The 24,018-nt window shown below is 43.5% G+C and overlaps 1 protein-coding gene across 8 annotated transcripts in view; it reads left to right on the top strand.

Annotated features, from left to right (window-relative positions):
* PPP2R2C (protein phosphatase 2 regulatory subunit Bgamma) overlaps window positions 1–12,869 on the top strand; it is a 207,944-nt gene extending 195,075 nt beyond the window's left edge. For all 8 annotated transcript variants that reach the window (XM_037385213.1, XM_037385239.1, XM_037385222.1 and 5 more), the window contains one exon: window positions 9,970–12,869. In XM_037385213.1, the coding sequence (XP_037241110.1) occupies window positions 9,970–10,261 (292 nt within the window). In that variant the 3' untranslated portion in view covers window positions 10,262–12,869. The remainder of the gene's footprint in view (window positions 1–9,969) is intronic.
* The last annotated feature ends 11,149 nt before the right edge of the window (window positions 12,870–24,018 follow it).

Raw genomic sequence — 24,018 nt, 5'->3', positions numbered from 1 at the left:
TAGGAGCCACGAGGCAAAAGTTTGGCATTCACTGAAAGCCTGGAACTGGGCCTTCAGCTCACTTAGTCTTTCATTTGGGAACGAGAAAAATGGTCTATCTCATTGTATTTGAAGCAGGCTGGCCTGCCCTGCACTGGGCAAGGACTAGGAAACAGAGTGTGGGGCAGCTGTGAAAGAGGCAGATATGATCCTTGAATGGGCAAGGCTGGGATATCCAGCAGAGAAAGGAGTAGTGGTGACGTTATGTTAGGGTCTTTCTCAAAGGCCTTTGGATTGCAGTTACGTATTTCTTGTCCCTCATCTCCAAGGCAGATGAACTAGTTGGTGAAATGGACAGCTGATATAAAGAGGCAAGAGGGCAGGAGTTTGGTTTTGATCAGCTTGGCAAAAGAGAAGCCAAGATTATATTGCTTCTAGTAAGTATATCAAGGAGGTACACACAGGGAGGAAGGGGATGTAGCTGAGATAAATCTGAATTATAACGACACAACAGCAAATAGGTATTGAGTAACAACAGGTAATTATAGCCTAGAAATTAGAGGTAGTTCATACCTGTCCACACGGAGACTGTGGAGCAGTCTTCCCATTCTGGACATGTAAGAAGCCCAACTGTTTTGATGATGGTTCTCAGGAAATTTATGTAAGTAGTTATATGGAACACTGGTTAAAACGACAAGTGTTTGAACTTGGAAGTGCAGAACAAGTTCTCTTCCAGTCCTGTGCCCCACAAATGCAGATAAAGTGTAATGCCGTACACTGTGCGAGGGGTATCTTCTCTTGGGACTACTTTGCTTAGTTCCTGTACCTGCCCAATGGAGAGATTCTGTCTTTTCTAAGAAATAAAACTTCTACCTTGTATTGCTTATTATGCAAATGAAACTACATCCCTTATCTCTGTTCACTGTGTGCCAGGGTAATGTGTTTTCTGACAAGGATTAATTTAGCATTGAGTATCCCCTGTGATGCAAACTCCTGGCCATTTAAAATGACATAGGTGGACCACACTGAGCAAAATATTTCCCAGGTTGCTATGACTGCAGCTTGGGCACCAGCTGATGTGGAAATGTCTTTGATATGGTCAGAAAGTGGGAATGACCACAGAAGTTTTAGTGGAAGATCTAGGTTTTGGGGCTTTTCTCTGAAGCTCCCAAACCCATACATAAATGGATGTTTTAGCAGAGGGTTTTCTCAGTAGGCTGGTTATGCTTGAGTTTGGTCCTACTAGAAACACTAAAATTAAAGCATTTCTTGGATATATGGGCAGTGCGGATCCCTGCCTAAATCTGGCACAGAAGAACAGCATAGTCAAATTATTTAGATATTGTGAAACTTTGACAGACATTCAGGGTTTTTCAGATGCTTTCAAACCATTTTGCTTATCCTTGCTGGGAGTTCCCAGTGCATGGTACAGGACGGACAGCCACTTGTTCCCAGGCTCAGTCCTTCTCCTGTAGTCAAATGAAGTGCTGCTATCTCTATTAGTGTCATAAGACCACTCTCTGGATAGTTGCGTGGTGATAATAAAAACATTATTCAGTATCAGGATTTAAAGTGAGTGTAATATTTTCGTTCCTACTTGACAGACCAGAAAGATCAATGCAGTGGGTAATTATTAAGTGGGAACATTAGATTGTGAGGACTTCACTGAGGCATTATTAGTTGTGCACAATTACCAAATCCATCACTAAACACAATACACTGCTCTCGATTGGAAGAAACTGTTGAGTAGAGTAGCTGGCAACATTTGACAAAAGATAAGGGTTCTCTTTAATTTAGTTCTTTCTTTCTGAGAGTCAAATGTATCAGCACTAATGTTCATCTTTTGATGAACTTTCACTCTTCTGAGCATCTTGCTTCTGCGTATGACAAGTATTGCATTGTTTTGCTACACAATACAAGGATTATTATTATTTTTTATTTATTTATTATTATTTAAATGAGATTTGGGAGCCAGTAACTCTTAAAGAACAGTTCATTTGAATAGTAAGGTAAATTAATTTGATCCTTTTGGTATGTATTTTTTAAAAAAGGTCTACTGCTAAAGGTAAGCAATGCCTGTTAACAATGGTACTCTTAAGAGATGCTGCAATACAGTATTGATATTGTTAATACATATACATAACAGTAATAACTGCAGTTCTAAACAAGTCATTTTTATCTTTTGCAGACTCTAAAGCTACAGTGACAATTTGAAGTGACAGGATTGTTCAGTTAAAAAAAGAAAGCACATTTATTGTTTAGGTGCAACTACTGTTTATTAATATTTGTCATTACTAAGGAGTTAATCTCGACTATGATAGAACCTGATGGTGAGGTTGTTTACAAAAAAAATCAATGTATGTGAGCTCTGATTAGAACGTGATTGATGCTCAGTTACTCCAATGAACAGGAACTAATACAATCAGACAGAGCCGATCTCATTTGCTGAAGGGCACATTAATCACTATGTACTTTGGCAACAACAGTGGCCAGGGGAGGGAGTCAAGCAGGGGTCTTACACTAGTTCAACCAGATGAGCACATATTATGTGTAGGTGAATATATTACACTAAAATCATGCAATCTTTATTGTATATACATCATTACATGACTATGTAGAATATGAGCTCTATTTATACAGCAATTTAATTTAGTTCTTCCATTCACTTCCAAAGTCAAATCTTTTAATAATGACTCGCAAGACACTGTTTTCTTCCCACTGTCAACCAAACTCATTGTGTTGTTTCAGTTTTACCTCAAAAGGTATCACTTCTGCAGCTGTTTGTGAGTTAAAGAAGCCAGTAAAAAAACCCCAAACCATAGTAGTTCTACATGGTACTAAGTGAATACCTTAATTACTTCTTTTTTTTTTTAAGGTTTCAAATGAATGTGTATGGGAGCCTTTCCAGGGAGACTTTTGAATACCATCATAAGTGATATGCTGTAAGCAGACAAGTGAAGTCACATACAACTGTTCAGTCAGTTCTTTCCTACTGAACTGTCATTCATCCCAATGAATATCCGTCAGCCTTCACTCTAATCAGGTGGAGTCAGCAGGTCCCAGTGGGTGAGATGTTAACAGTCTATTCCTGTCTTGCAGCATGCTCCATGCTGGAGAGCTAGAAGACATCATTTTGTTCTGAAGGCTTGCCATGTCAAATATTGGCTTGGAAGGCCTTGGGCACCCCCTGTTCTTATTCCCAGTCTTATCCCAGCCAGCTGTAGTGGAGTGCCACAGCCATGAATCTGGTGTCTCAAGCTTTTCCATCAGCATACTCCCCAGGAGGTTTAAAAAAGTTCCTTCTTTCTGATGGGAAGTCAGTTGCTTCACATAGCATGGTGTAAAGGAAAGTTCTCCAGCACACCAGCAGGCCCCCACTGCTTGCAGCAGTGCTTCCTCCTTTCCCTTTGTTGTAGTTTGTTTCATTCCTATGAAAAATGTTTTTGAAAAATGTTCCTGGAACCAATCCTTTCTTCTGGTAAAGTCAGCTTGTCACAAAACCAGATCTGGTGGACCTTGCTGCAGATGTGCTGTTCTGCACTGATAACACATGGTAATGGAATCTTGAAAATTTAAGGACTGAAAGTATAATTGGGGAGGCAGTTTCAGGTCAAGAAATGGTCCTTTTTCATGCTGGGTGCCTTGAAGGACTCCTTTGTAGAGGTTTACAAGTCTGGAGGCAAGCTCTTGTGGAAGCTGCTCTCTGAGTCTCCTCCCCTCACACCTGCTTGGTGTCAATGTCCTGCTTCTCTTATCTCAGGGAATGATGTTCTGCTGACGCATTTGCAGTGAGGGGCGGGTTGGCTGGGCTGGTTTAGTTTTTCTGTCTTCCTTAAGCCCAGTGTGTGCCAATCCTTGAAGTCCAGGCTTAGTGCTGTCACACCATCCTGTGGCTACCATGGTCTTCTGAGCAGCCCTCTCACTCTCTCTCCAGAACTATGACATGAGCTGAATTTCTCCAGACAATAGAAATCTGCAGGTGAATAAAATTTTTTATGCATCTAGGAAGAGCAATCTGGGCCAGAGTTAGCCCAAAAGTTATTTTACAAGAGTCTTTTAAAAAAGCAACAACAACAACAAAACCACCACAAAACAATGCGAAGCGAGTGTGGTTGGGTTTTTAAGCAAGCCTTAATTCCATCTGATATCCCCAGAGCTTCAGGGCAAACCCTGCCATCCAGGAAGGCAGCTCAGTGGAGCACTTTTGACAAAAATTGTTGTGTGCAAGGATGGGTGCAACATGGATGATGTTTAAGAGCTTGGCTTGCAATAAAGAAATAGGAATGAAGTATGGAAATAATGGATACGAGAAAGACAGAGATACAGAACTTCTTAGTGACTGACATGTTTGATGAAATATCAATGCCTAAAAAATACTGTGGAAGATCTCATTGCAGTTTGGTACAAATGATGAAATCTAATTCAGCTGCCCTTGAGGTTGAAGTAGGAAAATTGTTGACCTTCCAACAGAAGCAGAACTTCTTAGAGGGGAAAGACACATACTGAAGCATTTCATTTAACAGTCATTACCAAAACCAAAATATTGAAAGCCAGATGTTTTAAAGTATTAAGATGCTTAAAGATGCTGAAGCCATCAATAGTTGATAGGATGCTTCTGTAGACCCTAAAACTCTGGAGCTAAATTAAACATCAGTGGTACAACTACTGGTGTCATGCAAAACAAAACTATCATCCATAAGTAAATGTGCTGATTCAGCCTTGTGTGTTCTTACAATGCAGGCAGTAAGAACTTTTCGTCTCAAATTCTTTGCTCCAGACAATTTACAGATTGGAAATTGACTTTAAAAAACATCCTTATCTGAAATATTGCTGGCTACCAGATCAGCATGACACAGGGTGAAGGAACCTGGACTGAGTGGGTACTGTGCAGAGGGAGCAGTTAATGTTCTGCTAATTTTGAAACAACTTCTTCCTAAATGGGATGGGCTTTAGCTCCTGGAAATTTGCCAAAAGGTCATCAAGTCTGTGTTGTGATTGCCCAGCTGAAAAGCAGATTACACACATGGTTACATGCAAATCCCTTCTTTACAGCCCATGGCAAGGACAAAAAATCCTGCAAAATAGATAACCAGCAGTGCTTTTCCTTCCCTGCACCCACTGGTAAACTGGTATATGACCAGCCCAGCTCTGCAAATATCCCAGCATCCTGCCTTCTCTGGTGTCACAACCTGCACTACCTAATTCCTGCCAGATTCAAAAGCACAGGAGCCAGCGATTTGTAGGTGATAAGAGAGGAGACCCACCCACCAGTCTCCCTTCTCTGGCCTTCAGTCCAAAGGAGAAGGCAAGGAGGAAACCCAAAACCTTTGAGAGCTGAGCAGGTTATCTGTGAGAGTAAGCAAGACTGGAGGCAGTGGGAGATCACAATGAAAAGGTGAGCGGTGAGACCTCCAAAAATAAAATGGGGAGTGGAGGAGAGAGAGAAAGGGAAATGACAGAGTGAAGCAGAAGAGACAGGACAGAGCAGGGAACAGTGGGTGAGGCTGAGGAGGATATTTCAGTGGCAGGAGAGAGAGAAACAGATAAGGTGTTTTTTTAAAAATTGTAGAGAAGGATAGAGGGAAATGGACAAAGGGGAGGGGAGGAGGAAGAGGGGGAAAAAGCCTGCCTGGAAAGTGTGGTAAAGACCAGAGTCAGAATTGGAGGGGAAGAAAGAGAAAAAAAGAACAGAATGATGACTAGGGAGGGAATAAGAAGAAAAGTCAATTAGTGAAAGTAGGATAGGTCTACACTGGGGTTTTCTCCTTTCCCTTTCACCTTCTTTAACAATATGATTGTCCTTTTAACAAAACATTGTCCTGTTTGCTTATAAAGGAAAAAAAAAAAAAAAAAAGGATAAGACTTTGGGCCATAGCAATCCCACATGAGGACTGAAGTTTGGCAGTGAGATGCCTCAGATTGCATCATTAACAAACAAGAATGCCCCGGCATCAGTGCAAGCTGGACAAGTTAATAACATTTTGTGTTGTCACTCAAAACACACATGCCTGAAGAATTGCCAGAAACCCTCAGACCTGGCTTGGAGCAGCTCTAAAAGGGGGAGCACAGAGTACAGCCTGTCCTCTGCAGAGCAGCGCCATGCGGGGAGGAAGACGTGTTGCTGTTGTGGGGCAGCACCAGAGGGTCAGCAGGGAACCCTGCGAATCCATGTGGGGCCCTGCAGATATGGGGTGCTGCCTCTCCTTCCAAGCACTGGTTAGGCTGCTGGTGCATAAAGTGTAGCCAGCAGTAGCCATGTCACTGTCACTGTTTGTTTTTTTTCCCTGCTTTTTTTCACCTTTTTTTTTTTTAAAAAAAAATCATGCTGTCTGTAGCTGCGGTGGTTTGAGCCAGGTACAGTCTATCAACAGCTTTGCTCCAGCCTGGGCTGTCAGTGCGCTGCTCCTCAGGGTGCACTGGCATGTGTTCTGCGTCCTAAATAGCCCTGCGCGGCTGAGGTGATGGTATGGCTGACCATGTGTGGCACAACTGGTAAACCTGCCTCCCAAATAAAATTAAAGGTGGCTAGGCAGAGCTTTTCCAGCCTGCTCCCTTACACACCTGTGAATTAGTGTGGGGTGATTTTGGATGAGGGGCTGTGTTTGGTTTCTTGGACCAGCCTGACTTGCAAGGGTTCTGTGCGAGCACTCAGCGTCACAGTGCTGTGCAGAGCGGAGTCTGGAAATGCAGAACAGACTCTTCCTATACTCAGCTACGATTTTTATTCTAATATATGTATAAAAAAAAATTTCCTTATCGCATACTTTCCGTTATTGTACATTATATTTTCCTGGATGGGAATAAATTGCAGGCTTCCACCTAGTTCTCACTCCCTTTTATTGTTATTTTAAGCAGCAGGTAAGGTTATAATCCATCTGTGTTTGTGACCTTGAACAAGAATGGGCACTTTCTGATTTACATAATGCTATCTTTTACTGAGCCATTAAACTGCAGAAAAACAGGGCCAGCATGAAAAGTAGTCATCTACATATGTTTAAAAAAATAACTGCAGTAAATCCAACTGAAGAAAGCAGACTTCTAAAAATATGCGAGAGTTCAAGAAATTAAAAAGCAAATGGACTGTAAAAGCAGTTTTACTGCAAGCAAAAACTCCTAAAATAAAATTCTTTATAAACAGCTTGCTGTCCATGTGGTGCGCTGGTACTCTGCCTGCATGAAAACTGCTCCCCTGACAGCTCCTGCTTTCATCAGGAGGGATGCTCCTCATTCCCCTGGGAACCACAGCTCTGCAGCCCATGTGCTCCAGTGTTATAAACCTGTTTCAAAATTTTGCCTGGCAGAGGGGGAGCACAGTACTGTGCTAAGCTGTTTGCATCACAAGTTGTGTATCTTGGCGCTGAGATATGAAATAACCTTGCCTTTTTCATGTTGGGAATGACCATTACAGCAGGAGCCCTCATGACAAGATGTGGTGATTTAGGAGTGAAACCTTAGTTTTACTGCTGTTGGTGCAGCATTTCTGGAATGGGTGCTAATCTTGATGAGTAGGCTTTCTGCAGCTTCTGGGATACATTTTATCAAGCTGTCAGCCTGACTTTTTGGGGGGTTTTTAGCTTGTGAGATTGTTAACTTGCGCCTTACTAAGCAGGATTGCGCCAGGCCTTTGCGGGTGGGGATGGCAAGGGAAAACCTCCCTGCAGACAGCTCAAGGAAGGGCAGGTACTGCTTGTGGAGAGCAGTGAGGTGGCTCCCTGCTAGGGCTGGCTGCACCTAGGCTTGCCAAGTACCTCCACTGCCCATCCCAGAGCTCAGCATCAGAGCAGCTGTGCAGCCAGCGGTGTGCTGCCCACAGACCCCAGGAAAGCAGCCTCTCGACGAGGTGAAGGCAGTGCATGCTGTATCTCGGTGCTGTAGGTGAGCTGTTGCCGAGGTGAAGGCAGTGCATGCTGTATCTCGGTGCTGTAGGTGAGCTGTTGCCGAGGTGAAGGCAGTGCATGCTGTATCTCGGTGCTGTAGGTGAGCTGTTGCCGAGGGCAGTGCATGCTGTATCTCGGTGCTGTAGGTGAGCTGTTGCCGAGGTGAGGGCAGTGCATGCTGTATCTCGGTGCTGTAGGTGAGCTGTTGCCGAGGTGAGGGCAGTGCATGCTGTATCTCGGTGCTGTAGGTGAGCTGTTGCCGAGGTGAGGGCAGTGCATGCTGTATCTCGGTGCTGTAGGTGAGCTGTTGCCGAGGGCAGTGCATGCCGTGTCTCAATGCTATGCCTGTCTGGGTTGCAGCAGTTTCCTTTAGCATTTCAGGAGCTGCAAAAAGCTCAGTGTGGAATCAGTGTCATCAAACTCCAGTATGCTGTCAGCAAATGTGGAAGCAGGATGGAGCTGGCAGTCCTGCTAGGGATTCAGCAGCATACAGACCCAGCTGCACCCGCTCCAGTTACCCTGCAGTGGCTCTGAAGCGAGCAGAGCTGCTGTCATGTCAGTAGCTGTAGTGCAAAAGCAGTTAGCTGCAGAGCCCCCATTTGTGCATTTTTCAGTATATTATTCATTTGAATTACAGTACATCCTAATGGCTCCAAATGAGATCAAGGCAACACTGGCTGGAGGCTGTGCACATAGGGTAAACCAGCTCCTGACTCCAGGAGCATCTAATCTAGTCAGCTGGGTAGTATCTGTACGGTGGAGAGTACAGTTTATGCCTTTGAATTCTCCCATGGTTGCATGTGCTGTGGCTTCCTGGCCGGTATGCTGCTCGACACAGATTTCCCCCAAGTGGGAAACAACAGCAAAGGGCTAAAGCAACTGTCATTTGAGATGGAGCTTAGTTTATTAAATGCAAAGCATGTGAAATATGCTCTGTTGGGCTGTACTAGAAGGACAGATAGTTCCTGATTGCCTGAGCCTGAGAACTGTCCAGCTTTTCCTATGGAGACCTGACAGTCTGGGGTGGATTCCCCCTTCCAGGATGGGAATTGAGAAAAAGCACCCTATTTGGGGCTGAGACAGGAGAGTGGAGCATGGCCCTGGCTTTGCATATGGAAGGAAGTTCACAGGGGATCAGCGTTTGAACAAGGCTCTGAAACCAATGATTATGCTAATCCAATAACCTGAGGGCCATGGATGAAATCCTGAATTCATTAAAATTAGTGACAAAATATCCTCCCCTAGGGACTAGGGGAATGAAACAACTGGCAATCCATTATTTCAAACTACAAGCTGATTAATGGGGTAATTTTTATACAGATCAAGGTACGTTTTCTGTCCCTTTCTCCCAGACCCAGAAATATATCCTGACTTGAAGCTTCATTCAGACCTCGTGCAAGAGGTGACAGAATCCTGTTTATCAATGTGTTTATTTCTAAGAAGCGTTGTAGATACAAACTTTAATGATGTCTAGAAGTCTATGGCTTCAGAAGGAAAAAGCTTTATTCTGGAAAGAATTTACTTGTGCAGACTCAGTGTGCAAACCTTTCAAAACACCCTTCTTCAAAACAGTCATTAAAACAGATAATTATGTACTAAATCTTACTATTGTATCCAAAGGTTTGAAATACTTGTTGTTTGGTTTTTTTTTTTTTAAAGACTGTTTCTGGGATCATGGTAAGTCTCAGCTGTCAGAAAAGGTAAAGTTCTGGAGAAGGAAAAAACAGCCTGAAATATGTGATCCTTAAACACTCATAAAAAGCTGGAGGGTAATTAAAAATAACTTATTAAAACACGTTACTTTTATTGTCCTGTGAAGTCAGTCTCATGGTGTCAGGGTCCTGATTGTGCATGCTTCAGGATGTGAGTCTTGGGGTAACTGTAGTTTTCACTGAATACGCTAGTAGGGAAGGGGAAGACATTGGTATAAGAAAACTGTTCACTCTGGGGAGTGTTGGGAAAACTCCTGTTTTATATTCTTTTCCAGGTGAAACCAGAAGACATCTTACCCTAAGGTCAAACCTCAGCTGTTCTGAGCCAGTCATATTAGTAGACTTCCCACAAACTGCTCTTTAACTGTCTTTGTTTTTGCTGTCTGTCTTTCTCTCTACAGTGTGATAATGACAGGTGCATATAACAACTTTTTTCGAATGTTTGACCGAAATACCAAACGAGATGTCACCTTGGAGGCATCCCGAGAGAGCAGTAAACCACGAGCTATTCTTAAGCCCCGGAGAGTCTGTGTCGGAGGCAAACGGAGGAAAGATGACATCAGTGTTGACAGCTTGGACTTTACTAAGAAGATCTTGCATACAGCATGGCACCCAACCGAGAACATCATTGCTATAGCAGCGACAAACAATCTGTACATATTTCAGGATAAAGTGAACTCAGAAATGCACTAGATTATTCAATATCCCTCTCTATTTACAAACCAGCCTCTTAAGAGTTGTAGAAGGATGTGATCTTCACAAAAATTGTGGCTTCTTGTGGTGGGATTTGTAGGTTGCATCCTTTCATCCCTCAGCCTGTATCATTACTGGTGGCAAGCCAACTACTTTCCATCACTGCAACTGTATGAGTAAAAGGCACGACTGCAAATCCAGTACTGTGGTCTGTATCGGTTCCTTTAAACAAACAGGGGTATTTACTCACTTTGGGAGCGTTCCTGAGGAGGGCTGACGCCTCAACTCCCATCAGTCCTTCCAAGGGTCTCTGGTTCGTAGGACCATGCTGTTCTGTTGCCCTGCCTGCTTTTGCAGTCCACAGCATTTACCACATTGTTAGAGCTTTTTGCCACAATCTCGTGATCATTTTTTTTTCCAGTAACGTTCTCCTGTCTTTCAACTAAGCCAAGCCTGTTTGAGTGAACAAATATCCCCATCCCTTTAAAGCATGTGGCAGATTGGAGGGGCCTCATGACAGTTATAACTGGAAGGAGAATCCCTGCTGGTGAAAAGCTGCCCCGTCTCACCTGTCCCATTCCCTTCTTTACAACACCCTCTAATTTATTTATTTATTGACATTACTTTGTGCTTCAACTTCCCGAGTAAGTGACAGACTGGTATAGTTACTCAGCCAGCTTATTCTAAGAAGTTTATTCTCCATAGATCTCTTTGCTTTCTTTAAAACAGTAACTAGTGTCTTTATCACGTGGAGGACTATTTAAAAAATTGGTATTGCCACTCCAGTGGGACTGGCTGGTCAGACACAGCCTGACAATTAACACACAAACCCGTCTTACCGCTTGGGGGTTGGAGTCCTGGAAACTTTGGCTAGAAGTGCTGTCCTTGAAGGCAACTATCAACTTCAGTGGGAACAAAGTTGCATCACTGCTAGACACTTCAGAAAGTCCCTCGTTGGTTGATTGCAGCGTGGTTGTTTTAAGCCCGGCCTTTTGGGGAAAACAGGCAATGCCATGGTATCTGCGGCTGTAAAAAGAATGGTACTGCGAGATGCAGCACTGCTCAGTGAATTTTAACGCTTTTAAATGAGTCTGCTACTGGGAGACAAAATTATTCCTGGAGAAATAGGAAAAATCAAAACCTCCAAACTAAACAAAACCTTCTTCCACATAAATACTGTTAGAGCTATCTCTGTTTTAAAATAAATAGTGATGTAAATGGAAAAGGAGAGTACACGTGATCGGTGTAGCACATGCAGGAATTATATGGGAATGGTGCAGTGGGCAGGGAGTCCTCTTAATCCAGGAAAAGAAAGTTCTGCTGCATCCCTAATAGCTCTGGCAGAAAAATTAATATCCCAAAGGATTTCTCCTCAAACCATGAATAAAAGAGCAGAACTCAGATGACCTGTTAATCTGCCCATATTAAAACTCCTCAGAAAAAAAAAAAAAAAAAAAAAAAAGAAAAAGTCTTTAAGCCATTATGCACTGGTTTCTTGGTAAGTGGAGAATGTACTGACGGAGGAGTCTGCATGCTTTTATATTTTGGTTTGGGGGAAAAGGTAGTGAAAATCTGCTTACAAGAACTAAAAAAAGTCTGCAGCTTTTATATCACTGACATCTTAACACAACACATGAAATCTGTATGTTTGAAGTTTTCTAGATCAATGCTGTATATTTTGTGTGTAGAAGCACAAATGCATGTGCATCAGTTTCCAGCCACACTAAACACATATGGTATGAAACGTGTAGGTTAATTTTAAAGGGAATGAGGAATGTTTGTTTATGAAATACTGTATGCTGTAGCAGGCATGGACAGTATATGTACATATTGATTCTAATGAAATTTAACAAAATTGCCTTTTTTTTTTTCTTGTAAAAAGGTTTAAGAATGTGGTAAATTGTATAGAAATCTTGTTAATGCCAAACTACTGCTTCAAGGTTGTCATACAATTTCTTTGACTTTTGGCCTCCTCCATTAACCTTTGCAGCTAAAAAAAAAACAAAAACAAACAAAAAAAGCTATCAGCTTATATTGGCATTTACAGCTAGAAGTACTGTAAAACTTATATTTAGCTTTTAACATTCTCAAGTAAGATTCTATAGATAACTTATTATAAAGCAAATCTTAATACAACAATTTTTTGTTTTTAATTTGAAGTACCTTACTCTGTTAACAGCTTTGGGTACCAAAAAGAATATGTTAAAGTTAAATAAAGAAATATATCTTTGGAGCTTTATAAAACTAATGAAATGCCCAACCAAAATACCATGAAGTGACTATAAAGGAAATAAATAGAAACCTTTCAAAGACCAGTATTCCGTTCCTGTCTTTGGCATCACTCGTACAGATCGGTTTCCTGGTTTCTTGAATGTATGGAAAGTTAACATCGTCATTGTGAACGTTCCAACTTTCTTTCTCTTTTTAGTTTGAGCTTTCAGTGGTGTAGAGTAAGTGATGGTAAAGTTGGTAAATCTGATTGTTTTGAAAGCTGTTGTTCATGGCTGCATTCTTTGTGTTGCACAAATTAGCTAACTGTTGTTGAATAAAAATATAAATATGTTAATACCAGCTTTTTCAATAAAACTACAACCAAAAGGCATAAATAGATGACTTCAAGGCACAGCTTATTTTTAAGCTAGGCATGAAAGGGTTGTTTGGCTGCTTTTACAAAGGAGGAAGAGTCACAGGTACCGGGACTCTCAGCGCAAGCTACTATGTGAACCTGAAGCTTTGTGGCAGGCGGAGAAGTGAGCACAGTGCCATGAATGGGACCTGCTTGGGGGCTCAGTGTGATGAAGTGCGTGCGGAGACCGTTGCAGCAGAGCTGGAGATACACTTTTGGTTCATACCTTGGACCAACTTTTCGCCCTGCTCATAGCCCAAGACAGACTTTAGGAGATTTGGGTCTCAGCCTCCTACAGATGGAATAAGAGACACGCACAATGTGAAGGGACACACACAACCACACGGTAAAAAACAGCAGTAGTGTCACCACTGGCCAAGCTGGAGACCTTCCAACATGGCGGGCCATGAGGGCACATCTGGGATGCGTCCAGGCCTGGCCTCCCAAATGAGACAGACGTTGGGCCAGGTGACAATCCAGAGGGCTATTAGCAGAGCAGCATTCCTCTTTCCCCTGTCACTATCTTTCAACCTCTACCCCGGGGTGGAGGGTGGGGGGTGGGGTGGGGTGGGGTGGGAATTAAAAAAGGGAGGGGGAAAAAAAAGCTAACTTGGCATACACACTTACAGGTAGGAAACCAGTCCAAACTGATGTCTGACTCTCTGGCCATCATGATGCTTGCCCCAGATAACCTCTTCCTTTGAATCCCAGACTAAGGCAGCTAACCCTGCCTGCATGTCCCACATGGCGTGCTGGGTGTGAGAAACCACCTGGCCATCAGCACGAGTTAGACACTGAAAGGCTAAGTCCTTTTTCTGGATGCAGACCAGAATAAATTTGCCTCAGCTGTTAGATTAGGCAGTGTGTTGCTTTGCACACTCTCCCATAGCTTACATGCTAATTCCGCCACCCCTCCACCCCCCACCCCACCCCCCTTTTTTGGAAAGACACAGTCAATCCCACTCATTTAGATGGACAAATACAACTAGGCACTGAAGAGAGAACTCTCAGCTGAAAATCAACACATCAAGCAATACACTATTTACCTTCCCGGTTTCCCTTTTCATCCCTAAATACCCAGTAGAAGCAGGAGCCAGATGGCTAACTGGCATGCTTTTGAATTTTTCACACGCATACTTAGTAGCTGCATACGGTGATTTAACCCTTTGTGGTTCGGGGGTGATGTTGGCGTGAGCCACCTGCTGCTCCTGTTTGCAGCCAGCAAGTTGTCTTGCTTTCAGGCAGAGTTAAGTCCTTTGGAGCCTTCCAAGGTCATGGTTATTAATCCCTGATGAGGGGGCAAGTATAAGGCTTGTTTGCCTTCTATCTCCAATTTTCACTAACATTATTATCATCAATTTGCTCCCACTCCCAATAGTAATCCTTTTCCATTTGCAGTCTTCTCAACAAATTGCATTAAGTCTAAAATTAGAGCATGAATTCACTTACCTTGCTCATGTGGTAGAACCTCAGAAGACAACGGGATTACTGGAGTGGGTGAGATTCAAAAAGTTGGCCCTAGTTTTATAAGATGCTTGAGCCAGGGTATGTTTCTTTGGGTTTTGTGAAGCTGTGAAACAGTCTGGATATTCTGTACAGGACAGTTCGCCATGCGTACTGGAAAGGCTTGCTTTCAGAGTGCACCACCAGAAAGCTTTTCTTAGAAGTGATTTTTTTTCCTTCTCTCTACAGTTGGATGAGGATCAAACTCTTATTCATGTGAAAGTGAGCACAACTCTTCAGGCAGCTAGAGATCCTAAATCTGGCCCAGGATGCAAAGCATTTCGTGTAAAGCCCCTGACTGAGCAAACTCCTCAGCTATAAAAGCTGCCATGAATATGGATCAGCCAGGCAAGGTACAGCTGATTACTTGTCTTGCCATTTGCCAATGGAGACAGTCAATGAATAGGACAAGATCCTTAAACCAACAATTCCATTAAACAGTTATTTTAACTATCATGGTGAGGTTATAATATTCTTTTTATAACTTTGTCACTAAAAAGAATAAAACCTACAGTAACGACTGTATCAAAGGATGCAAGGTGGTTTTCTGGACAGCCACTCCTTGTTTTAAAACTAGTATTAATCACACTAGTAGCATGTGCATGTCACAAGCAGCAGCCCAATCCAAGATATCTCAATAGATTCCCAAGCAGATTAACTTGGAATACAGGACCAAATTCTTCAACTGATAATAAACTGACTGTGCTCCAGGAAGAAGAGTGCTTAGCTTGCAGAACTCCAGAAACCCCGTCACCACCTTCCGTGGCTTCATCATGATTTCTCCAATAGGAGGGACAACTCTGGGGAAAAAAATTGCTAGAAATGATAAATAATAAGTAATTGAAACCTGAATTAGGGCATCAGATTGGGAGCAAAGAGATTGGTATTCTTCCATGCTCTACCTAGAAAATAAATGCTGCCCAAGCAGGACACCAGGGTGAGATCCTGCTGTCAATAACTTGTGCCAACATCCCAGCCCTGGCAGGCTCTCACCTTCTTTTCTCCTTGGCAAGGCTTGAACACCCACAGCAGCTCTGCTAGGTGCCTTCTCACTTTAGTGGGAAGATGCAGAAGAAAAAAGAGGCTTCCCTCAGACAGGAGAGATACTGGCATTGCGATCCATTTGTGGTACAGGAGATGATGCTCACAGTAAATTTATGCACATCTCAGATTATCTCATGGAAGAGGTAGGAAGGATGAAGTTGCCGGTTCAATTATCATCCTCTGACATCTCTGCTAACAGCTCTCTGAGATGAACAGCTGCACCTTCCGTTTCTCACAGCTATTGATCTGCAAACCCAGATGGATGTTGCTGCACCAATTGTGCTCTGTCAACATGTTCAAAATCTCTGCAACCTTAGCAGGTAAAGATTTACTTTAGAATGGAATGAGAGATAAGCTCCACATATCTTGTGAACAAGTAGGGCTCAGCTAGGTTTCTTTTTAAAATGTTTGACTATTTTGAGCTGCTATTGTAATATTACTAACTAATACCCAGGAATCCAGCACTGCTTTTAAATCTGGTATCTCCTAATCACTTTGTAGGGCTGCAAGAAATCTCTCCTTGCGCAGCTTATCCCCTAGGTCCTGTCAAACCAGTCCCAAACCCACACTCTCCAAGATCCACCCTTCATGGTTAAAGAGCGTAGAAGGTGGTTCTTGCTCAGGAAGGACAATTGCAGCCTGAAGCCATTCAAAGTGGGAGATAGAAAGATGGCCCTTGCTCCCTCTACACAGTCTGTTGCCAGACTTATCCCACACACCCCCAGCCTGTTGTGCTGCCTGCCCGTTCCCCCCGGGTTGCCTTTCTTTCCACCTCATCCTATGACTCTCCACATTCTCCCTGTAGCCTACTCCTTGGGCCACATCCCATGGCCAGAAGCCACTAAAATCCCCTTGACTCCCACCACTGGACTAAGCACAGCAACCTCTGAAGGCAGCAGAAGCAGCTTCTCATGGGCATCACGGTAAGTGCCCTGCCATCTCCTCCCTCCCCAGCTGTCAGAGGAAAGCCCTATTTGCCAATATACTATATTTCAAGTGGAAGATTTACAGAATCAGGGAGATTGTATCTTAGCAACCACCAATGCACTAAGAAAGCAGTTTAACCGTTTAAACCTTCCATGAAAAAATCCGCTGCATTCAAGGCACAAAGCCCTTCCAGCCAGCCACCAAGAGGGACGCGACTGCCCAGAGCGCATCCGCCTGCCCCGGTGACCCCGCGTGAATCTCCTCCCTTCCCAGCACAAACGGTCAGGTGCTGCTCTGGCCGTGCCTGCCCCGCTTGCTCCCTCGCAGGCAGCGAAGTGGAGAAAAGGCATCTTTTTGCAGAGAAACCCTGAGGGTTTGAGTATTGGTCTTAGCCCCATAGGAACCAAAGCAAGATCTTCAAGAATTTCCAAGGGGAAATGAAGAAGTCCCACAATGAAAACTCAGAGGGAAATAGGCACAGGGAGGGCTGGGATCGCCCTATGTGAGCTGCTCTGATGCAACACCTATTCCCTGATGTGTACAATTTAGAAACGCCATCTTTTCCCTTCCACAGCAACACCTTCATTATCAGTCTTTGGATACAGCTTTCCCTCAGTTCTCTTCTTCCAGAGGTTTGGGCCAGATGACAGACCAGAGCTGTGCCTCTCTGCTTTACATGAACACCCCACACAACAGCTTCCATGAGATTTTTCTTACCGTGCCCGCAGCGAACCTGAATTTCATCATTGACCTGACAAACATAGCAAGAACAACAGGGCTTCTGCAAAACTTGGTTTAGACAGATCACCATTATATTCCATTTAACATTAGCCTCAACTACCTGATCCATTGTACAATGACACGCTGCAACAGTGGGACAAACACCAGTGTGCTGCAAAGGGAGCTACTAGGGCATCTTTAAGGCTGTAAATAATCCCTCAAAAGGGAGCTGCTTGATAAGGACACTTAGCAGGAGCGATGTAGAGTCCCTCATCCACAGACTGAATTTAATTTTTTTTCACAGAAAGGTAGGTCTTAACCCATAACCATAATCCACAACCAGCCTCCGAAGGGAGCTGGAGCACATTGGGCATTGCAAAGGCAGGTGTTTGTAAAACCCACAGACTCAAAGAGCGGAGAAAGGTGGCAGCTCTTGTCTTTCTTGCTCTTGCTCCATAGATGCACTGTTTTGAAGAAACTTAATATAATAATTAAAGCAAAATAAAGGCAAAACAGAAATTCTGCCAGGACAACTAGTGGTCCCAAAGAGTATGTATGCTATATAAGAACTGTGATATAGGGCATGTGCACGTACTCAGTGTATCCATCTCTGCTTAAAGGCTATGTTGCTTCTAAGCTGCAAGATGGGAGAGCTGCCCTGGGCTAGAGAAACTTCAGGCTATAGGACTGAAACACTCCTGTGGAGATTCACTTTTTAAACAATGATTAAACATCAATTGAATTGTTACTAGAAGCAGCATTAGGCGAGATTTATGAATCATCCATTTATAACTCTAGGAAAGCATCTTCTGTAGAGACAAGACTGAAAAATCCATTTATTGCAAAACCATTTGCTGGGCTCATCATCTCTCCCACCGGTGCAGGGGTGGGCACACACAGCACACCGGCCATCGACGCCTTTAGGGATGAAGTTGGTAAATTCCTTGAAGGTATTTCCTGCCAGTGTGTGCTCTGAACAAAATTCAGCACCAGAAGAAAATAAACTTGCTTTGAATTGTAAACTTTGGATTGAATATGTTTTGAACGTGGAGGTTTTTTTAAAAAATAGAGGGCTCTTTAGAGTCTTCGGGCGGTGACACCCATCCCGACCTTCAGATGGTGGCTTCAGCTTTGATTGAAGACAGACTCTTGATCAGAATTCACACTGTAGACTACTTCCAAAGCATCTAAGCCCTATTAAAATAACATTTCCATTACCTAATTAATTGTTTGAAGCTATTTCCCCTGATTATTTATGGAGGTTATAGTTTGTTACCTGAGGCAACAGCATGGCTTGTTGTCGTGGAAACATCTCTGCTGTCACCAGGGCTGACTAAGGAGGGAGGACCAGGAGAGGGGACTACAGAAGAGATGCTTTGTTGAAATGCCTCACACTGTAAAGTGAAGACATGATTTCAGGTAAGGACAGGCCACACTGAGATCAACACATGCTGATTTCCAAGATATTAGGGGGCCTGTGGGCTTGGTCGAGGCCCTGATTTAGTGTGACACAGCTCCTGCTGTCAGGCACTGCCATCTCCCATGGTTAACAACAATATTTGCAAGGTCCTTTCTGATGCCAGACTTCTTGCTATTATTGCAGAAACATCCTGCCACCTTCAAAAATAGAACAAAGGCTCTCTAACAGTCTGCTGTCATCTCTCTGTCTGATTTGTAAAAGACGAAAATTCAGCCTTTCAGGGTTCTTCCTATCGGCCTTTACCTGATGCGTGATCTTGACACAACCTTTCTGCTTTCCCCAAACCTGTGCGTTAATTATCACGCATGGAGATCTCAAGCAAGAATTGCAGCTAGGATTTCCCTGAAAGCAGGATGTCTGCTATCTAAGTTTGAATTAAACTCTGCCACTGATTTTCTCTGGTTCTTACTGTTCAGGTAAAAGAATGACAAAGGAGAAAACAGTTTCCACTGGAGGGACATCAGCCCCACATGTTGTCACCGCTCACATCACAACGGGAGCAAACAACGTGGATCAACGCTCAGATTTGTGTCACAGATCCTAGAGGCAAGAACCTTCTGAAAATGCTGCGGAGCTGCAAAGCAGCCAGAACCGCACATGTCACAAGTCAACACTGTTTGGTTACCATCACGCAGTATTTTTCACAAGGGCAAAGATTTCTCCTTTTTCACAGTCTCGGGCTGCAGGTTCACTCCGCAGTAGTGACTTTGCCAGTCATTTGCGCGACGTCCCTTGTGGCTGGCCGGGAATGGGGCTGACGAACGCTTGCCTGGCTTTCGTCAAAACATTTTCTAACTGCGCTTCCCCTCCGAAAGGGAGTGAGCCCAGGACCTGGTTCTTTGTTCCTCGGCGGTGCCCCCCGGAGGCCGCAGCAGCGGCAGCGGAGCGCGGCGCGAGCCTGCAGTGCCCCCCGGCGGCACGCGGGGGACGCGCAGCGCGCGCGGAGCCGGAGCCGGAGCCGCGCAGCGCCCCTCCGCCGCGGGAGGGACCGAAGGGATAAAGCAAAGGGCAGACGGAGGCGCCAGACACAGACGTGCCCTCTCCGGAGATGGACGGGCCGCGTATGACGGCCGGGCAGCGCCCCTAAGCCAGGACGGGCTGGCTACACCCCCTAGGACTGGATTTTCGTTGAATAACGTAGGGGAAAATTACAATTCGTCAACAGCTGGATGGCTGACTTGTACTGCGATGCTTCTGGCACCCTGCATCACACTGCAGATGAGAACTAAATCTCTGCCAATAATTAAGACCAGAAACGCGAATTGTTAATTACCTTTGTACATCATCTGCTGACGTCTCCATAAAGGCAGTGCAGATGTCACCGACGCTGGCCAGCCCAGCCTCATAACAAATGAAATGCAAACCAAAATGAAGCTACAAACTTGGCGTCGTAAACATAAATATACATAAACATAAAACCCCTAAAATAAACGGATTTTAAGCCAAGTTTTTAGCCCATAAAGAGCAGTTTCTCTTGACCTACTAAGGGTAGTATTCTTGCTGAGTAATTTCAGGCACTGCAGAACACCTTAAATTAAGACTCCATCTGTACAGTCTGCAGAGCCAGACAGGCTGTGTTGGGGAAACTCTAGCCATCCAAGAGTTTCCTCTCCAAATGGCCTCTGAAACAACCACACCTGATGCACATTATCTAGAGAGTAGCAGGAGGATACCAGTACCTTAAAAAAGATAGTGTCATTGGAACAAAAGTTGCAACAGGCAAGTTTTGCCAGGAGCGAGTCCCCTGCACTGCCTGAGGGCAGTAATGGCCCACGCCAGCTTCCCACTTCTGCACACAGGAGCAACAGGGCTGCAGGCTGTGCAGTACAGCCCAGCACCTCCTCTGGGAGTTAGGGATCCCCCTGAACAACCCAGCACCATTACAGTACTTTGCTGCCCAGAGCAGAAGCTGCTGTCACCTCGCCAAGGCTGTATAAGGTGCTTTTTCAGCACTGAGCTGAGCTGACCTTCACAGCAGCAATCCCACCCACGTGGTGCCACCAGAAGACGTACTGTGTCCCAGAAGAGAGCTCCTGTCAGCATGGAACCCAGAACAGAGACATCAGCACACCATGGTACTGGAGTAGGCATCCCTGCATGTGACCTGGCCCAATTTTTATTATTGGTGGCAGGTGGGAAAGTTTAAAACTAATTGAATGCAGCCTGCCTTGGTAAATAAATCCCCCATCACACTGGAGGAGTCACACTCCTTTGGGCAGAGTCCTCTCTTTTCCCTGGGGATCTGCAGAAGGGAGGATCAGTAGACTGTAAATGTGTTGAGGCAGGTGATCCAGCCAAACCCTCTACAGGGGACACTTTCTGCTGCAGCTACTGTGAAGTGAAGCCCACTGTCAAGCAGGGAGGGCCACCAGGTTCCCAGATGACACCTACCAACCTAGGTCAGTCTGTGAACATCCCAGTGGCCATGTCATACTTGAATATTAGTCTTGTCACTGCCCTGGGAGCCTATCTGCATCTTGTTGTGAGTTTGAAGATAGCAGCCTGCTGTCTGGAGACAACTTCAGGAAAACTTTCATGTTCTTTGCAGGAGTAAGAATATGCTGGAAAACACCAGAATGTCACTGCTTTATTTTCCTTGTTGCAAGGTGAGACAGTGAAGGAGGAATCCCCATCCCAGCCCACAGGTCATCTGGGAAATTGGAAGATGGAACTTGGGGGTAAAAGAGTCTACAAAGGTTGGGGAGGGACAACTAACATCTAGTCCCAGGGACATGCTGCTTTGGCAGGAAAGCTCTACGGGCACGGATACCTGGGTGCGGGCAAACTGAAGTCAGGTGGCTGTAGCACAAAAACAATGTATGCACTCACTGTATGTATTATATACACACACATAATATAAGTATATTCCATATATTATGCATGTGCTGGGCATGCACCTGCTTCTTGGTGAAAAAGCTGATTATCAATAGCCACCAGGTCTTTTTTTTTTTTTTTTTCCTCTACTGTATTTTGGGAAGGGTGACCAAACTCACTCACTCTCTTTTTCAGTAGGACTGCAAAGATCCCCAGGTGCAGCAGCAGCAGAGTTGCAGCCCTTCACAGGAAATGCCCTAAGTAACTGGGTACTCAAATCAGAATGTGCAGGAAAACACATCAGTGCACAAACTTAAATGAAAATTTTTGTTGGATGAAAATGCAGGAAAGAGCATTGTGAAGCTGCGATCTTACAAAAGCTGCTTCCTGTAGCTATCAGTGGGATGATATGTATCCTGTGTGTTTCCTTCTATACTCACATAAAATGTTTTGTAGCAGAAGGTTGCAAGCAGTGTTTCTATGTTTCTATGTTCCTGTTCTCCTTCCAAACCTGAAGTTCAAGTTTATTACAGGTCATGAAAATGCAAGTTTTCTTAGTGCCGAACATCCTGCCTTAATGGGAAGGTGAATCTCATAATTTCCACATCTGCCTTAATGGGAAGGTGAATCTCATAATTTCCACATCTGGGTATATTTTATAATAGAAAGTTGCAGGATGCTGATGATTTTCTTTTCCAGAATAAAAGCTAATTAAATCTCTTGACTAATAATATGAAAACAACCAACCTTAATTAATGCCTATAAACAGTAACGTGATGTGGTTGTTTTGTGTCTAGGCATCCTATTTGCATGTACATAGGAAGCTGCTAGAGCAGGTATATCTCTTCACAAGTTGGCGAGCTCCACCTAATTTTTGCTGCATGAATTAATACTTTTCTAACTTAATGAGTAGCTGGTTTTCCTTCATATTTATCTGCTGTTCAAACAATCACAGCTATAATGTTGAGATTGGACAGCCTCTTTTAACTTCATTTTCTATGGAATGTGACTCATACCCTGAAAGACTCCAATGGATTTCAAGTATTAAGAAAACATTCACAACCTTGAAACTTCTTTTGCCTTTTCCAGTGAAAATAAGGAAGCCAACAGGCAGGCGGGCATGGGTGCACTCTGGAAAGTGGTGTATTATTTTATGTCAAAGGCTCAACTTCACTGGCTGTGTAGGAATGTAACCAAGCACTGCACCACCCCAGTGACGCATTCTTATTCTTATTACCCTGTATTACAAAAAATTGCATTTTATGGCACTTAAGAGAAGATCAGTTAGTTCTAGGAACCACATACATTTCCAAAAACCTAATGTTTTCCTTCTCTGGAAGGACTGCACAAAACGCAAAGCATAAACTCTTTCCATTCTTGCTTACTTCAAGAAGCTGTTAGTCATTACAGAGTGGGCTCTTAAATTACTCAGAATTTCTATATGTGTTTTGTTGTTTTCCTGTGCTTATGGAAGAATGTTATCAGTTTGGAGAACAAGCAGTACTTTTTCATGTTACTTTGAGTACAAAATTCGAATAGTGAATATTTACTCTAAATTCTGTATATTCTAAATGTTAAAGCTGAGCTTACAGAAGACCAGCTGAACCTAATTTAGATGTGTCAATAGCCATGTAATCTCCTCCTCCTCTGTTAATTAATACTAATTCAAAAGATTGAATTATCAGCCTAGAGAAAGGGCACCTGTCTTTGGAGCTGTTTATAATTCATCATGTCTTCAAAACCAAGTAAGAAAATAATAGATGTGGGATTAATTGAATAATTAACAGCAGCTGCCACATTCTGTCTCTGTCCTTTCCAGTCTAAAAGATGGACTGGTTTGGAATATAGAGCTGTAGCACACAAGTGGAACAAAGTTATTTTGTGCTCTGTTTGCTTGCAAGATGTAAATAAATAGAAGCTCCCTTTGCAAAGGCACCTTGTCTGGAATTGCAATGGCTTATTAAGTATTAACAATTTTGTGCTTGTCAGCTAAGATAAAATTTAGAAAGGAAAGATTTATTGGCTAAAGCTTTCAGAACACTGAATGCTAGACTGACAAGAAAATGGAGTAGCTATCCATCACGTTACTGTTAACGTACACTTTTTCTCCATAAAAATACGAGAACATCAAGAAGGAACACTGAAGAACTAGCATCAAAGGGCATTATTTAAAGGTCTTGAATTCAAATTTACCTCCTCTTTCCCTTTTGGATACACAGAAGAGCTGAAAACACATGGAAAATTACCTACGTGCTAGTGTTCAAAACTTCCCGCCTCTGTTGGAAAGAAGAATTTGACAAATTCAACTGTACCCCTCAACCTGTCACTATAGAGCATGCAAATTATTTTTGCCAGGATCTAGGTAATTCAGGGGTTGTTTTTCACAGAAGTGCATAAAAGGGAATTGTGTAACTTGGAATCTAACCAATATTGGTATCAATATCCTTGAAGGAGCTCACCCGCTCCAAGGAACCAGAGTGTTCTAGCTAAATAATTCTAAGCTTGCCACTGTGATAACAGTTATATGCCAATATCCCCTAATCACTTCCTCAGAAAAGGCTGAACTAGAAGTCTCAAGAGTTGTTGGAGCTGAGCCTCCTAAGGATATTGTTACAGACAGGAGCCGCCTGGATTAACCCTTTG

This window comes from Falco rusticolus, chromosome 1 (genome assembly GCF_015220075.1).
Source record: "Falco rusticolus isolate bFalRus1 chromosome 1, bFalRus1.pri, whole genome shotgun sequence".
NCBI lineage: Eukaryota > Metazoa > Chordata > Aves > Falconiformes > Falconidae > Falco > Falco rusticolus.
Note: the sequence above shows the minus strand (reverse complement) of the source record. Positions and strands in the feature narration are given on the sequence as shown.